We start from the raw sequence: 16841 nt of genomic DNA on the forward strand, positions 1-16841 counted from the left end.
ATGTTTGGTTGGGAAGCCGCCGCCGCCGTCGTTGCAGCAACCTTGCGGCGGTATTGCACTAAACAACAATTTTTTTTTTGCAGGCATTGGAGAATGGAATTAATTATGGAATTATGGTTTGCTGATTTTTTTACGTTTTATTAATGTTCAGTGAGCAGATTTCCAGGCATGGCCTACTCGTATCTAGAAGAAAGTTATTGATTCTGGAATGGTTATCTTTTCTTTTTTAAGTTTCATTAATGTTTATGTTCAGATTTTGAAGAACAGATGCTGAAACAGTTTTCTAATGATTTTTTCGCATTCCTTTATTATTAAGCTTTTATTTAAGTGAAGGTTTATGGTTTATTATTGATGTCTTATGAAAGCAGTAATTTATAAACCATTTATAGAGACACTCCCATGAGGCATAAGGAAACCGTACTCCCCTAACCTTCCTCAATTTTGTTGTTTGGTGTTATATGTTTTTTCTCCTGTGCCCGGCACTTGGTCTTGGTCTAATAATTTTCTAACAATCTTAGTTTTTGCATTTTCAAGCTTGTGTAATTATTTTTGATTCCTGTTGTATCGAGTGAACGCCTTCGCGGAAAGTGTGCCAACCCCAACATCGAAACCAGTGTTTTTCTCTCAGTGTATGTGGTGACATTTTAGACAGAGAGAGAGAGAGCGAGAAATATATAGAGATCTCTACGAAACGCTAAATCACTTGAGCAAACATCAACAAAAGTTCGTGGGAAAACCGCAAAACTGGCTGCCAGATTCGAATCGATTGTCGCGCTCGATTTGTGTTTATAAAGTCACTCGAACTCAATGTGGGGAGGCATCGTCGTTGTTGTAGTCGTTTTCATTATGCAAAAATTCCAATTTCGCAGTCGATCTACAAACACATTGTGTACGTATGTATTTGTGGCTATAAGTCATCAATCTGTATGGCTTTGTTTTATATTTCTGCCAGAGAACAAGTTTTAATACGTTTTACTTTACTTTTTTGTAAAGAATTTAAAAGTTGAAGGTGGGATTGTTATAATTTTACAGGTGTCAATCGGTTATGATTCTATAAATGGGTAGAATAGATGGGTGGAATGACATAATAGCCATAAAATCAATCTATATGGAACGTTCATTGTTAGGCATGTTGGAATGGTTCGAGCTTATCGGCTAAAAATTACTGAATGTGATTAATACACTGATTCTGAATTTTCAAAGTATAAAAATGTTTGTAACACTTGGAATAAGCTTTGTTCCTGCGCAAAAATTTTTAAACTAAACTTTGGAGAAAAATGGGATCGCTTTGTTTGCTATATTCTTTGCAGTCTGTAAAGGAATTAAACTGTTATCCAATGTTTACGAAACTATCTGTGATATTCTATATTCATTTTGAAGACAGAAATATCCGCTTTTATATCAATTCACTTCTTAAACACATTTTACGAAACTGAAATGGAGCACAAGGCTAATTGGTGATTGTTTATAAACATTTGTAAGGCATTTCACATGTTTCTGGAAGCTGTTTTCCAATAATTATTTAGAGTATAATATTACAGAGCATAATCTTAAAAAGAAAAAAAAAACCTTACATACATAATTTTAAGCTGTATTTAAAATTTCCTCAACTTTTTCTCACAATCCCAAAGTCTGATTACAAATTCTAAATATACTTTAATAATTTTCCATAATTTATATATAGAAATTTCTTTATGGCTTCCCACCGTTTCCAGCCCATTTACGATGCATAAAATTTCCATTACAAAATTGATGAAAAAAGCAATTAAAAACGAGTAAAAAAATATTACTTGGAGAACCGCAGCAGCAACAGAGAGAAGAGTCTCCAAAGAGGGCGTGCGGAAAGGTAGTAAAACCGGCAAAAAGAAAAACGCAAAGTATCTTTGTATCTTTTATTGCGACACACTGCAAGAGTGACTCGACTTGAGTCTGTGCCAAATTCGCAGGGAAGTGGCACAACAGCCAGAAACAAAAAAATATAAAGATGATTGAAAACGGGAATGAGAGATAGAATGACGCGTCTGCATTCAAGATGAGAACTGGACACGCCTCAGCGCATGCGCAGCAGCAGCAGCCGCAGCACTGGCACCGGCACCAGCAACCAAACAAAGTGCCACTTAAGAATACACTCGTACGAGCAGCAAATGAATGAATGAATGGCCGACAGTCAGGCAAACTGGCAATTCCAGATGATAAGATGACTTAGACAGACAGGCAGGCAGGCAGACAGACAGACAGATATACGGAGGAGTCCCATCCACATTCAGAGGGAATGACGAAAGTAGGTGGGCGTTTAATCAACGGCTTCAGTCGGAATGGTGGGATTGGGGATTGTGGAATGGAAATGTGGATTTAGTGGTATGAGGGAACGAAGGTCTCAAAACGTGGGTGCAGCTCTCTGGAGTAGCGATCATTGGTACGTGTCCCGGTTGCCCAAATCAAACGAAATCTCTCTCCACTCTCCACTCTACCACAGACCGTAAATTAAGCTCAAACTTTGATTTGAATTTTTATTTCTCGCTGAGACCATTCTTGGTGTCTCTTTTTGTGGTTTCTAGATGGGAGTTTTTCTTCTGTATTTTCTGTTTTTTTGTGGCAGCATGTTTTGTGGGAACAAGGTCATACGAAAATGCTTTTTGGAAATTAAGTTGTTGTCAACTTCTTTGGGGAGAAAATGTGACAACAGCAGAGACGGTCGCAACGTCGACCTTCTAAAGTGTTTAGCGGTTGTGTTGGGAAGCAGGCACAGAGAAATGGCTTTGTTTAAGCAAAAAAAAACGCGGGAACTTGAGTCTCTTCAACGGTTAGTCGATTAGGCAGCGAAAGATCTTCAATTAAAGTTAGTTGTTAACCCAAAAAGAGAGGTTCTAGAATCATTATGGAAGAGTACAAAATGTAGAGGGATCTAAAAGAGATCTGAATGGTACATCAAATATTTAGAAATTCGTTTTAACAAATTAACTTGGAATATGGAATAATACTTAAACCTCTTTGATTTCTTCTTCCCACAATTTAATTCTTCATTAATTAAAGGTCTAAATCGAAAGTCGTTGCCTGTGATTGTATAATAAACCAAAATCCAACACATAATTAAGTCTAAGAACAACGCTTAATGGAACACTAAAAACAGATAGATATCTCAGAAAAAGTAGAAAGTTTTTGCTTCAAGAAAATACACAAGAAAGATACAGAAAAAAAATAAAAGAAATAAAAATAAAATACATAAAACGAAAATCATTAAAATCAAACATATAAAATATATATTTTAATGCGCATTTCCCAATGATCATTGGACCTTAACAAATGTATAATATTCGTAATGAATATGTCTAACAGAAAAGCTTTAAATTATAGCATATCTTTAGCACTTAATAATTGTCTCGAGTTTCAATCAAGAGATTCAACTCAAATCTCCTGCTCGTGCCGTGGCATTCAAAAGCTACGTGATGCCGCTCATAAATTCATATCGCAAATATTTAAGTGAAATTGTTAGAAATTAACCATCAAATTGTTAGATAAACACAAACACATCCACAACCAAAACAAAACAAAAACCCAAACAAAAACGAAAAATAAAACCCAAACAAAAAAGTGTGTGTTGTGTGTTTTATTTATGGGGCAACAAAAACTGAGCACAAATTACATAAATTATGCAAATTGAGGCCAAGATAGTCCCCAAAAGAGGAAGCTTAACAAAACACAAAGAAAGAAAGAAATCGGATCGTGTTCGAAGTTAAACACCTACACACAGAGATTCCCTCCCCATTCAGAGCCAGGTGTCAAAACTGTGACTGTGACACAAGACCAAGGGAAATACTCATATCATTTCGATTCGATTCGGCCGAAGGAGTCGAGTCATTTGTATACATTGCCTCCACTTGAATGGGTGAAAGTCTGTCAATAGCGAAACTCTCAATCAAATGCATTATAATTGCCAGCAAATTAACAAAATGATTTTGCAATTGATTGAGGCACCAGAGAGAGAGAGAGACACCACCCCGTGATGGGATTTTGTAAAAGTGTGGCCAATCCCAGAGCGGAAGTTTCCCAAATTTATTTAACACATTTCAAAAGAACCGCTCGCACTGGTTGAATGAACCCTGCAACGAACATCTAGCCGGGCCACTCTCAAAACTAATCAAATCTTAGCCAAAAACCATTACCACAGACTTTCAGACTTCGTTCGGAGTTCTTCTGCTCTTTGCAGCGACTGAAATCAAAACTTTAATGGTAAAAAAATTAGTTGGCATTACATTTGGTCGATTTGATCGCTTTTTGTGGCTAGCTGACCAAAATCGATTTAAGGCAATTTGTTTGCCAATTGTTTGGGATTTTCAGTTGGCCAATGAAGAATTTTTTGTTTGAAACTAAAGCAAGTGGAAGAATTTTTCAATGAAAATTGTGGTTTTTGATGGCTAAATTATAATTAGGAATATTTTTGTTTGTTTGAATTTATTTTGGGTCACATTTAATTATATTTAAACTATTTTTATATTAATTTCGAAACCTATTCCAAACTGAAGTTTGGTTGCCTTTATTGTATGAACTTATGAATACTTTTGAAATTCCCATCCCATCCCTTTGTGGAAATTGGATTTTTAATATAGATTCTTCCCCTCCAATATAGTGAATATTCAAGCCGCATATTAATGCCAGCAATCGCAGCAGGGACTGCCAAGCAATCTATCCCAATCTTCCCAAAGTCTGTACTCAAGTCAGAATCCATGAATTGATTAATGAAATTGAATTGCCTTTCCAATTCGCCGAACAAAAATAGTTTCCATTCTTAAAGTCGTAAAGTTGGATTAGTAAGTAATTCCATTTATGAATTCCCTTTCCAATTCCCAAACTCATTTCCATTCTTAAAGGCAGAGGCACATTCCTGCACTCTTTTAGCCCGGATCTGCCCGGAGATCTGCCTTTAACAATTGTTTTGCGTTTCTCAATCGTAGTCGTAGTAGTAGACTTTGCGATGAAATGAAATGAAATGCAATGGAAACCAGTTTCGTTTCAATTCAGTTTCTCAAGACATAGTTAAGCTGTTGGCCTGTTGGGCTGTCTGTCTGTTGGCCTGTGTGTTGCCTTATAGCATGCAAATCGGTGGCATTATTAGTCATTATGCGGCGGCTGGGGCTGGCTCACGGGCTCTCTGATTGTGTGTGTGTGCCACAAGAGCCGGTTCGGCCTTCACGCTGCTCCGCGAGAGAGGTGCGGCATGGAGTGCCGGGCATGGAGTGGACTCGAGTGGAGTGGAGTGGACCGGAGCGAATTGGTTTAGTTCAAGCGGAGGCCCAAATTTGGGGCGTTGAAAATGCTGTAGTATTTCAATTGGTTTTCCATTTGGCATGTTGGATTTGGAAAAGTGTTTTTTTGCTACGTTGGGAAATGTTAATGAAGGCCCAAATTAGGTACATCAATATGGAAACAGGTAACGAGAACACGAGAAGACCTGTAAAGGTAATTCTCTCTGGGAACATTGATCGTTTGAAGGTTGAAATAATTAACATGCAAAATATCTGCATAGTCACACTTTCATGTCAGCGGGAAAAACAATCCAAGTAGGGAGTATCTGGCACAGCATGAAGAACACTTCCTCCTCTCACCTGAAGAATGAGCCACAGAAGGGAGCCAAATGCGCCGGCTGACCCACTTGATCGCAGCAATCAATCTTTGAGCACTTCTTCGTGGATCTTTGGGGAAGAAGCAGAATGCCCCCAGGCTACATTGGAATCGAAATGGAATTATGGAATAGGATAGCGATGATTTCTTTTAATTTCATTTAGCTCAGTCATCGCTTGGCCTTTGGCCAAAAAGCGAAGCGAGACATAAATACATTTTGTAATTCCCTCTTCTACTTCTTCTACGCGTTGACCTGAATCATGACAGAAGGCAAGGCACGCACGATCCAATCCAAAGCTCTACCGCGAGAGCTCTGGACTGTAGAAAGTGTCGCCTCGCCTCGCCTGTTGCCACTCTCTTTTTATTCTCTCTGGCATTTGCGGGGAAGGGGGCTTAATGAACTTTCTGGAGCTTGGCCCCCCCACAATTGATAAACCATCTTAAAGCCGCTTGGCAGCCGCCTCAACTTTGACATACTCCAAAGTGCCAGCAGTTCATTGAAAGGCCACAAAGCAGGCAGCGCAAAAATATAACATTTTAATGGCTTTCTGCTTGAGGCTAAAGTCTAAAAGAACTATATATATGTATCTATGTATATATGTATGTATTTTTCCTAACTGCCGGTTAGGAAATTCTAATTAAAATGTTCAAGCTCTGCTCGGATGGAATCTTCTCACATTTATGAGTGCTGACTTCTTGTGGGTTTTACAAGTCCATTGTTTGCGGCAGAGATTATTGCGTATGGGAGTGGGAATGGGCCTACGTATGATGAAAAAAATATATATATAAAGCAGGCACATCTTCGGCTTGGAGTTTACAAACTAATTGGATGCCAAAGCTGAAGAGTTTTTAAAAGCAAAACTAAAAAAAGAAATCACTCGTCACATTGGGTTTTGCCCGTGTGGAAAGTTAATCTAACAATTATCTAATTAACATTTAGCTACACGTTGAGTGACAATTCAATGACCCAGGCACACACAAGCGTTTATTTATTTATTAAACATTAAATATTAATAAGTTCAAATAAATTACAGAAAACTAACTGCCGTTAAAGCCACATTTCTGTATGGTAACAAACGGACCTGTCCCACAGCATCAAATTATGGCAGCTGCTTGTGGATGTCTAAGGATTAGCTAATAAAGCATTTTGAAGATCAACTGAAGACGGTTGTTCGTCTCTGTAAAGCCCAAAAAGGCCAAACAGCTTCCATCAATATGAAAAAAAAATATTAAAAAAAAAAAACACCAAACAACTAAGAACGAGATATTTAGAGAATCTATGTAGCAAGGGATACCCTGTAAATAGGATAAAATCAGTAAAGAAAATTCTCGAAATATACAAAAATACGCCCAAAGAAAAGTTAATTTAATTGGTAGATAAAAAGATAAAATTCCATATTCTGCTTGTAATATGCATTATAAAATAATGATTTTGGTTAGATGGGAAGAGAACATCTTCAGAAATAATTCTAACATTTTAGCACATTTTCTGTACACCGCAGTTACAGCTCCTTTATTATCATAGCTCCAGCTGATCTTGCTAGACATTCCATCTATGTTTTCCCCTACAACATACAACATATCCCCTTCTAATGGGTATCAAAACCACTCTGGAGAGGTAGCTGACACTTTGATGTGTTTGTGTGTGGTGGACAGACCCAAAGTGCTGGCCTGCCTCGCGCTTGGCTACCACAAAAAGTAAGTCTAAAAGTATGGCCAAGACACGCGTGATTTATGGGCACGTCTCCGTGGTCCGTGGGTCTATTCATCCAAGAATGTGTAATGTACGCGAGAATACATGTTTGGGGGGTAACAACAACAACAAAACAGGAGAAACAGCAGCATCAACAGCAGCAGCAGAGATATTGATGCGGCCATAACCATTTCGGTTGAGTTCAACGCCGTCCCGTCCCGTACCGTCACATTCGAAGTCGCTTTGGAGTTGTTCACGCTTCGTGGGACTCTGCCGGTTGATGGTGGTGCTGCTGCTGCTGCGGCTGCAATTGCAATTTGCAACATGCAACAGATCCTAAAACAATGCACAACACACAACACACAGCACACCACACAACGCACCAGCACCACCACCGGCTGCAGCATTGCCAATCAAAATTGTTAACATATTGTGCAAAAAAAAACAACAACAACAACAAAAATGAGAAAACAACTCAACAACTCAGCGGCAGGCTACAACATTTACATGGCTTGTGTTTTAGACAAATAACAATGGAATGAGCCCTGCTGCTGCACTGCTGCACTGCTACACAGTGAGAAATAAACATATGATAAGCCAAGTAATTGGAGGGTAATTTTAAGGGGGAAAGCCAGAGCTCAGGGAGGGAATTGTGACATTGCATGGCTTTGAGATAAAAATAAAAATAGATACGAATCAAAAGAAGATTTAATTTATATGCAAAATGCACTACACTTTGAGAAATAATCACACAAAAAACTAATTATGATTGAGCATTTAGGTAAAGAATCATTTTCGGAGCTTCTCCAATGAATCATTTGAAAAACATTCGAAAACTCCAGACAGACAAAGGCTTAAGGTTGAGCGTACACCTATAATTATGACGCGTACCGTAGCAACAGGCCTTTTTTTTCTGGAATTTTTTTGGTTACCCCAAACGACAGCAGCTGCAGCATGCCACATGGCTGGCTACTCGATGCTGTGGCAGGTTCAATCAACTCTCGCTCTACCTCTTGGAGAGAGAGAGAGCTACAGGTAGAGAGTGAGAGAGAGAGTACCGCACCATGTGCCTTAATGGCCTTGGCTTACGCCTGGGCCAACACACTCGAATTAGCTTGGCTAAGCGGTTTGACGCGCCCCATGGATGATCTAATCGTCATACACTTAGCACTTAATTGTGGCTCCACCGACGCCGACAGCGACAACGACAGCGCCGCTAACTGCGCTGAATGCGACTGCGACGATGATAAATCACAGTCACAAAACAGCAGCAAGCCACAAGCAACAAGCACATCAAATATTATTCATATCTAAGGCTAAACACGAAATGATTTTACTCAATAAACCAACTGAATCATCAGAGGGCAGAGCATCTAAGGCGGAAATAATGCACTTCCGAGATGATTTTTCATTGAATTTTAAAGGGAAAGGTACGAAAGTTCAGGTGACTAAAGCTCAAGCTAGGGTAAAGCAAAGCAGAGAGAGAACCCTTTAAAGGTCTGAGTTTTTATTATATTTAGCTATACCAAAGTTCACGATTAAATTAGGTATTAATTTACTTAATCTACGGCGGGAATATTGCACCTTTAAAATAATATTTGAAAAGCATAGTTCATAATCCATTTAAGAATCTATATTCAAGTTAAAAACCTACTGTATCGTGCAGAGAAATAACCAAAGTCAATGAAAGATGATGTTGCCATATTGCTTCAAAGAAAACTAAAGTAAAACCGTACAGAGCAGATATTCTTGAGCTCAGATTCTTTAGTCAACCCCCACTGAATCATAGGAAGGTGGAATGATTCAAGGCAGAGATAAATGCTGTTTCACAGCTTTGTTCTATATTTCGTTTAGGATTTTTCAAGCTCTAGCCGAATTAAATCACAGGGAAGATAATTTATGGTTTAGAAATGCTGATTTAATATTTAATTTAATTTAATACTTTAATTTTGAACTGAAACATCAGAGGATATCATTATACCTTGCTTATCCGATTCTAATACTAGTTTCTGAGACACAAAAATAATAAATATACTGACTGAATCATCAAAAGAGGTAGTCAGTAAGTCAGCAAAAACAATGCAGTAAAAAGCTTAAATATTCCTTTCAAATTTAAACCCAAATGAATCATCCCAAACCCCAAATCTCATATTCTATATAAAAGACTATAATTTAGTAGTTACAATCTCTAGGTTTACTCACTTATTTAGCGTTATAGACTGAGGTATAACGTAAAAAATATTCCAATTGTCGACTGAAGATAATCCACATAGAATGATTCCAAAGAATGCATGCAGTAGAGATACATATACATAGGTATGCACATATATGTATGTATGATGAAGATGGGTAGAAGATACACGAGAGAGAAAGATGGACAGAGAGACTGTAGAGTACTGTGCTACTGGACTGATATCAAGAGAGAGCGCGCAGCTCAGCTCAGCGTTATAGTTGCACGATCTTCTGGTGGTTATAAATTCGCGCAAGACATTTTTCTTATTTCTGCACGCTTATTTATCTGTATTTTCTGCAGTTGTTGTATTTAGCCCGCTTTTATAGTGTATTATTATTGAAAAGAAAAAACTTTTTTCTGCCTAGGCAAGCACTTTTTTTCTATTTAGTAGGAATAGCACACTGAAAGCCACTTTTTGTTTTGTTTTATTTTATTTTTTGTGTTCTGCTTTGAGGAAGAGACCCGAAACGAACGCGCATTAAGCTGGAGATGTTGGTATTTTCTACAATACTAAAATACATGTACTACGCGTGTGTGCGTGCGTGTGTGTGTGTACAACTGTTAACTGGTGGGGCCCCGTGTGTGTTGGCCAAAAGAGAGTGAGCGCGCTAACGCGATCGATCTCCGCTTGTTGGTCTGGCAGTGGCGACGTTCAAAAAGTGACTGAACAAAGCGCAACGAAGCTGCAAACGTGTCTTAAACATTGGAAACTAGCCGCGAGCGAACGGCGCGAGAGAGAGAGAGAGAGTGGCAAGCGGCAGAGCGCGATCCAAGCCAAGAATGAAAGACACAAAGAAACTGGTTACACTTCAGCCTTCTGCAGACCCGGCACAATTCTTGGCCAAAAGAAGCCACCCAAAGGAAGCTCCAGCCAGCGCTACCCCCCTACCTCACCGCCAACCGGAGTTTTGCCAAGGTTAATAACATTGTTGTTGGCTTCTGCTGCAGCCGAGCTGCATGTGTGTACATAACTATAGGGAACCATAAATCTGCAACTCCTTACCTGTCTGCAGCGCACACCCTCAGGCATCGCTGTGGCTCTGTCTCTGGGAGACTTCCTCAACTCGAAAATAGAAACTCGTTTTCCCTCGAGGAACTCCACTCCCGCGAGAGTTGTATTCAAATTTAGCCATGCCGCTGACGGTGGTGGCGGTGGCGGTGGCGTTGGTTATGCAAAAATAAAGACAAATGTTTCCCACTGCGACAGAAGTGGGCGGGCACAGCCAGGCATTGCAACCTCCAGTTGCAGCGTCCGGCACATAGCCAAAACTCCTGTTAGCTGGCTGCTGCTGGCACAAACGAGTCCCAGTCGCAGTCCCCGTCCAGTCCAGCAGCAATCAGATCCGCGCTCTGTTGACCGCATTATTGGATGTCTGCCGAAGAGCAATTTGCAGTACAACTGGAAAGGCTTGTTATAAATAGTTTCGTACCGTACCTCGACTATGCCAAGGCGCTGTGCGGCAGTCGCTGCTAATTGCTGTCGAAGCATGGTCATGGACGAGAGCAACAAGTGCTGCGGCTGCAGCGGCCTGGCGACGGGCGCCGGGTTGGATTTCGCTACCGCGTTTAAATTTGTGTGTAATTTGCGATACCAGCAATTGCAGGGCAGGGGGCTGCAATGACAACCATTTGACCACTTGGACACCACCATTACGTTAATAACTATAGTTGAAAGCAATAAAAACAATTAATTATAGCAAAACTCCGCAAAGGAAACAAAATGCAAGGTGGAATTTCTAAGTATCGATAGCAGATTGCAGCTAACTATCGAACTGTTGCCGCCAAACTTCTAATGATTTTGATATTTAAAAAATAAATAGTTACAGGTACACCAACTAATACAACATTCAAAGATTTAAGATTATAATTAATTACTTAATAAAACTTAGTCTCAATATGTAAATAATTGAGTGGCACTTAGCTCACTTTAAATACGATACATGTATCGGCGCCCGTCTGCATCTATCGATACAACGTTCGAGGCCACTTTGCACAGTTTACCAACACTCGCCGCTAGGGTTGCCAGCCAAAGACCAAAAAAAAAGGAAATATTTTCCACGTATTAAAACAATTGTACATTTATTTATAAATAACACCAAAATTAGCAAGACAGGAACGGAACCCAACCTGCTGCTGCGTACCGACCGCCGTATTCCAGGAGCTGGAAAAGAGCGATGCCTTGCTGGTATTATGACAAAAAGGAACTGCGAGAGACACCGTCAATTCTGGATGGGATCACGTTCGAGAATGAGCGCCGTTACCGCAAGGAGGGCGCCCGCTTCATCATGGAGTGCGGCACAAAGATGGGACTCGGCCACAACACAATGGCCACCGGAGTGGTGTACTTCCATCGCTTCTACATGTTCCACTCGTTCCGCAGCTTTCCACGCTACGTCACCGCCTGCTGTTGCCTCTTCTTCGCCGGCAAGGTGGAGGAGACGCCCAAAAAGTGTCGCGACATCATCAAGACGGCCCGCGGCATCCTCAACGATAACTATTTCTACTCGTTTGGCGAGGATCCCAAGGAGGAGGTAATGACACTGGAGCGCATACTGCTGCAGACAATCAAGTTCGACCTGCAGGTGGAGCATCCGTACACATTTCTGCTCAAGTATGCCAAGTGCTTCAAGGGCGACCAGCAGAAGCTACAGAAGATGGTCCAAATGGCCTGGAACTTTGTCAACGACTCCCTCAGCACGGTCGTCTGTCTGCAGTGGGAGCCCGAGATCATAGCCGTGGCGCTCATCCATCTGGCCAGCAAGCTCAGCAAATTCACGGTCCAGGACTGGGAGGGCCGTCAGCCGCAGCATCAGCGCTGGTGGGACATGTTCGTGTCGGATGTGACGATGGAGATACTGGAGGACATATGCCACCAGGTGTTGGACCTGTACCAGTCCACCCAGAAGGAGGCCCAGCTACCCAACAGTCCGCCCCAGAAGCCACCCAGTCGCGCGGACAGTCCCACCAATGTGAAGCCCATGAATCCCAGTGGAGGAGGAGCACCCGCCCAGCAGCAGCAGCAGCAGCCACCGCCACCGCCGCCCACAAACAGCAGCAGTGGCAATGGCAACCATTTGGACCTCAACAACATACAGAGCATCAAATCGCTGGCCAATGCAGTGCCCTCCGCCCTCATCAGCAGCAGCTGCATGAACAACAGCAACAACGATGCACTGCCACTGCTGCCGCCGGGACCAACTGGGCCGACTGGCGGCGGTGGACAGGGACAGGCCAACTATCACATGTACCATGCGCCACCGCCACCTCCGCCACCCGTAGTGCCTATGCCACAGTATGCCGCAGCGGCATGGAATGTCCAGCAGCCGCCGCCCACGCATTATAATGCTGCCGTTGCGCCGCCACCACCAATGCCACCAAATATGGGTGTACCCGGCGGACCGGGCGGTGGCTATTACAATGCAGGCGGGCGACAGCCACAGCAGCGATACCAATAGACATAAACAAACGAGTGAAGTGGAGCAGTGGGAGCAGAAGGCGGCTTGCGAGTACAGCAGATTATACATATTAATAATTAATAAAGCGTAATTTTATTAAAAACAAAAACATTCTCACCGTTTTACACATCGAAATCGGAGTCGAGTCGAGTTGAGTCGAGGAGGGAGGAGTAGCAGCAGGAGGAGCTGGCCTGGCCTGCCTGTTGTGTCTTCTAATGGATGAGATGATTCCTCTCTCTCCTTGGGGCGGGGGACTGTAGCTGTAGCTGGAGCTGGAGCTGGGGCTGTGTGTGGCTTGTGTGTCGTGTGTGTGTGTGTCTGTCTGAGTTTTACTTTCCTACTTAGAGTTTATTCAGATTTCTTTTGTTTCCTTTTTGTTGTAGCTAAGCTATGTACGAGTTATACATAATGATGTATGTACTGTATGTATATTATGTATATATTATGTATGTATATGTATATGTATATGGGTGATATACGTTTAGTGGGCGTGTTGGCATATACATAGATAATGGGCGGGGGGTACTGGTACTGGGGTACTGTAACTATATTCGATATTGCAAAACTCGGTTAACGATTAAATTGTGAGACATCCTTTTTTTCTTCACACTAAACATGGAGTGGGAGGTCAGGGCGGGAGCTATACTCTCTGCCTCACACAGTCTCTCCATAATTCGTTACAACATAAAACGCAGCCTAAGCATTACAATTATTCCACTTTCATTTTAGTTTGTGGTTCGTTCTCTTATCTCTGTGTGTGTGTGTGTGTGTGTCTGTCTGTTGGATGAATGTGCGTGTGTGCGTGTGGGCGTGTGGGCGTGTCCTTGTTCCTCTTAACATTTGCGCGTTAATGTCAGCTCTCCACTATCATAATACTGCGGTATCATCAGAAACTCGGTCAGGGCACGCCGCGTCGCCGAGTTTGAGGTTGAAGAGGCGACAGCGGTGGCAGCTGCAAACGACGCTGCAGCTGCCTGGCGCACAATTTGACCAACTTTTCCTGTTTAATACAAAAAGATCAAAACGAGTTAAATGAAGCACTTAGGGCTGGGCATAAATTATGGTGGGTTACCCAGCACATTGGCGCGATGGAAACGCGCATCCAATTGCCGCAACACAGAGAGATCTCGATGGCGTGCCCAGGCATCCAAAATATCCGCCACCCTAACGGGCACCAAAGCTGCTGCTGCTGCTGCTGCTTTGCTGGTGTCCCCTTCGTTTGTCTAAGCAAAATAAATGCAACAGAATAGTATATTAAATGGGTTGAATCTTGCTGCTGGGAGACTGCAGCGACGTACCCTTTTAAATTGCACATGAAGCTGCTGCTGGGTGGCCAGCTCGATCAGCTTCTTGAGCTTGCGATGGTTGCACTGCCGCTTGGAGGCCTGCAGCAGCAGCTGCTTGAGATTCCCAGCGCCGCTGCTGCCGGCGGGCTTCGATAGCTGCGCGAAGTATGCGTGCAGCAGGGATTTGTCGTAGGAAATGTGTAGCTTGTCCAGCGCCTGCACCAGATGCTCCTCATCGCACAGTTGTCCTGTGGACAGACGCGCCACCAGCGGCTCAGTCGAAAAGCTTTGCTTGAGCAGCTGCCAAATAAATGCGGGGGGGGAGAAGCAACAACTTTAAGCAACAATTCCGAGAAGGGACTCCCCTAGAGCTGCCTCACCTGCACGCCGCCAAAATTATTATCACACGAAATAAACCTTTGGTTATAGGCGGGACCCAAACTGGGACCGGCGCCAGCTGCACCACTATGCCAGCCGGCAAACAGGCCACCAGCCTCATCAAAGTAGCCCGGCGATCCGCTGCGACATCGTGTCTGCTCCGCCCGGGTGTACAGCGAGAGACTGCTGCCCCTGTTGCTGCCGACGCGTCGCCGACACTTGGGGCAGGTGCTCATATCGAGGGCCTTGCCAATGGTGTTGGCCAGAAACTCCTTCTCGAGGCAGTCCAGGCAGTTCTCCTCGTTGCCGCTCGTCAAGTCAAAGTGGGCCATGGACGAGGATGAGGCGGCCATGGCCACCACGGCAGCAGCAGCCACCAGCATGGGCGCCACCGTGTCCGTAGCCTGCAGTGGCAGCTGCTGGCAGGAGGAGGCGGAAGTGGCCCGAAAGTCCGTGCAGCTGTAGCAGCGCTCATCGAAGCTGGCCGAGGGCTGCGATCGTCGCGACTTCGAGGACGAGCTGCTCTTGGACATCACCGACGAGGAGTTGGACAGTCGCTTGGGCTTGGCACCCGTCAGCTTCGGTTCGGGATGATCGCTGGGCACGCTGGTGCTCCGACTGAAGCTGGAGCCGGTGTACAATGTGCTGGGCAGGGATTGGGCCAGCGCTGTGTCCGCCAGCTGTCCGCCCACATGTGGCGGACCGCCCTCCTCCTCGGTTCCGCCAATCAATTCATCCAGATCCATGTCCACGCCACTGCCAGTGCCATCCTTGATCTGATCCAGATTGAGGCTAATCCGGGCAAACTTCTTGTTGAGACGCTGCTTCTGCTGCTGCAGGGCATCCTCCTGGGGGAAATCGTCGATGGGCGAGCTGTACAGCTGCCTGCCCTGCGTGGGCGTGACCATGCCCATGCCGCTCATCTGGCTGTAATCGCGCTGCATGAGCAGCAGATTGGCCTGCGGCAGGGCGCCGAGATCCTGGGCACCGCTGGCAAACTCCAGCTCGGAGGACGGATCCGGTTCGAAGTCCATTTCCAGAAACTCGGTCTCATCATCGGCCCCAAGCAGATCGGGCATGCCCACGGGCAGGCCAAAGTCGAGATGATGCCGTCCGCCGCGTCCCATGGCGGCGGCATCCATCGAGAGGTCGAAATCGGCGCCGTCGCCGCGATAGGCGTAGACACAGTCGTCCGAATTGAGGGATATCTCCTCCGCCTCCACATCGTCGTCGTCGAGCAGGATGAGATCGTCGCCGTAGAAGTTGTCGCTGGCGTAGCTCAGATTCTCCGTGGAATTGTTCATGGAGGTGCGGCTGGAGCTGAGGCCTCCACCAAATGCCGCATCGGTGGGCGATAAGGCAGCGGCGGCAGCTGCCATTCCATAGCCGGTCACATCCAGATCCAAGGCGCAGTAGGCGGCCGCCGCGCCTCCAATCTGTGTGTGTGTGTGTTTGTGTGGGAGGGAAAAAGGGGCAGTGAAAATTGCGTATACAAGACGTGGAGAGAGCGAGAGTGCACTTGCCTTATCACCGACGACGCCGCCGCCCTCGGTTTCAAGCGACGCCACTGCTGCTGTTGCTGCTGCAGCGCAGTCTCCAGTCCCAGTCTCAGTCCCTGTCCCCACGGCACCACCAACACCGCCCCCCTCGTCATTGACGCTTATGGCAGAGGCAGAGACTGAGGCTGGTGTTGTTGGTGCCTGTTTTTGTTTCGTGCCCATTGTCGTCGCCCCTGTCGCACAATCGATTTGTCTGAGGAGTTGTGGATGCTCGTCCGGCACATCGGAAGTCGTGTACTTGTTCACCGCACTGCTGTATTCGACAAGGCTGTTGTTGTTATTCAGATTTAAACGCCAATTCAATTTATTTATTTCACGAAAATCCATTCCATCTAAAGTCTAGGGATGGCAGTCAACTATCGATGGCGATGGTCACAGCGCGCATCGAAAGCGTCAGCGGTGGCAACATACCGCTGTATACACGATATATTGAACTCGCACATAGCCGATTAAAAATAATCACTCGTATGCACTGAAACAAAGATAACACTTGTTTTAAAATTTAAATGCAGATTTCACACACCCTATAACTATAACTATAACTGACCTTGAAATATAAGCCAAAATGCGTTTGTTTGTTAAGTAATATTTAACTCAAAATACATAAGAGCTCAACAC

The 16841-nt window shown here is 44.0% G+C and overlaps 4 protein-coding genes across 5 annotated transcripts in view; 1 reads left to right on the plus strand and 3 right to left on the minus strand.

Annotated features, from left to right (window-relative positions):
- The window catches only part of LOC111082860 (hormone receptor 4), a 58445-nt gene extending 48252 nt beyond the window's left edge, over positions 1-10193 (minus strand). Inside the window, exon 1 of the mRNA XM_022379081.2 lies at positions 9515-10193. The gene's annotated coding sequence lies outside the window, so the exon portion shown is untranslated. The remainder of the gene's footprint in view (positions 1-9514) is intronic.
- A 506-nt stretch (positions 10194-10699) lies between these two features.
- On the minus strand, positions 10700-11307 carry LOC121403970. 2 transcript variants are annotated; one of them, XM_041592464.1, is made up of 2 exons: positions 10976-11307; positions 10700-10918 (listed from the first exon to the last, which is right to left on the minus strand). In XM_041592464.1, exons 1-2 carry the CDS (start codon positions 11194-11196, stop codon positions 10714-10716), a joined length of 426 nt encoding a protein of 141 aa, XP_041448398.1. In that variant the 5' UTR covers positions 11197-11307; the 3' UTR covers positions 10700-10713. The 2 variants fall into 2 exon arrangements, with proteins under 2 accessions (XP_041448398.1, XP_041448399.1); XM_041592465.1 differs by having other exon boundaries at positions 10981-11303.
- Positions 11308-11551: 244 nt separating this feature from the next.
- On the plus strand, positions 11552-13096 carry LOC111082877 (cyclin-K). The gene has a single exon (XM_022379110.2). It carries the CDS (start codon positions 11720-11722, stop codon positions 12998-13000), a length of 1281 nt encoding a protein of 426 aa, XP_022234802.1. The 5' UTR covers positions 11552-11719; the 3' UTR covers positions 13001-13096.
- Positions 13097-13577: 481 nt separating this feature from the next.
- LOC111082867 lies at positions 13578-16702 on the minus strand. Its single transcript, XM_022379098.2, has 5 exons — positions 16188-16702; positions 14667-16100; positions 14299-14586; positions 14073-14223; positions 13578-14000 (listed from the first exon to the last, which is right to left on the minus strand). The coding sequence occupies exons 1-5, from the start codon at positions 16548-16550 to the stop codon at positions 13834-13836; spliced, it is 2403 nt and encodes an 800-aa protein (XP_022234790.2). The 5' UTR covers positions 16551-16702; the 3' UTR covers positions 13578-13833.
- Between the last annotated feature and the right edge of the window lie 139 nt (positions 16703-16841).

The sequence above is a fragment of the Drosophila obscura genome, unplaced genomic scaffold (genome assembly GCF_018151105.1).
Source record: "Drosophila obscura isolate BZ-5 IFL unplaced genomic scaffold, ASM1815110v1 contig_179, whole genome shotgun sequence".
Classification (NCBI taxonomy): Eukaryota; Metazoa; Arthropoda; class Insecta; order Diptera; family Drosophilidae; genus Drosophila; species Drosophila obscura.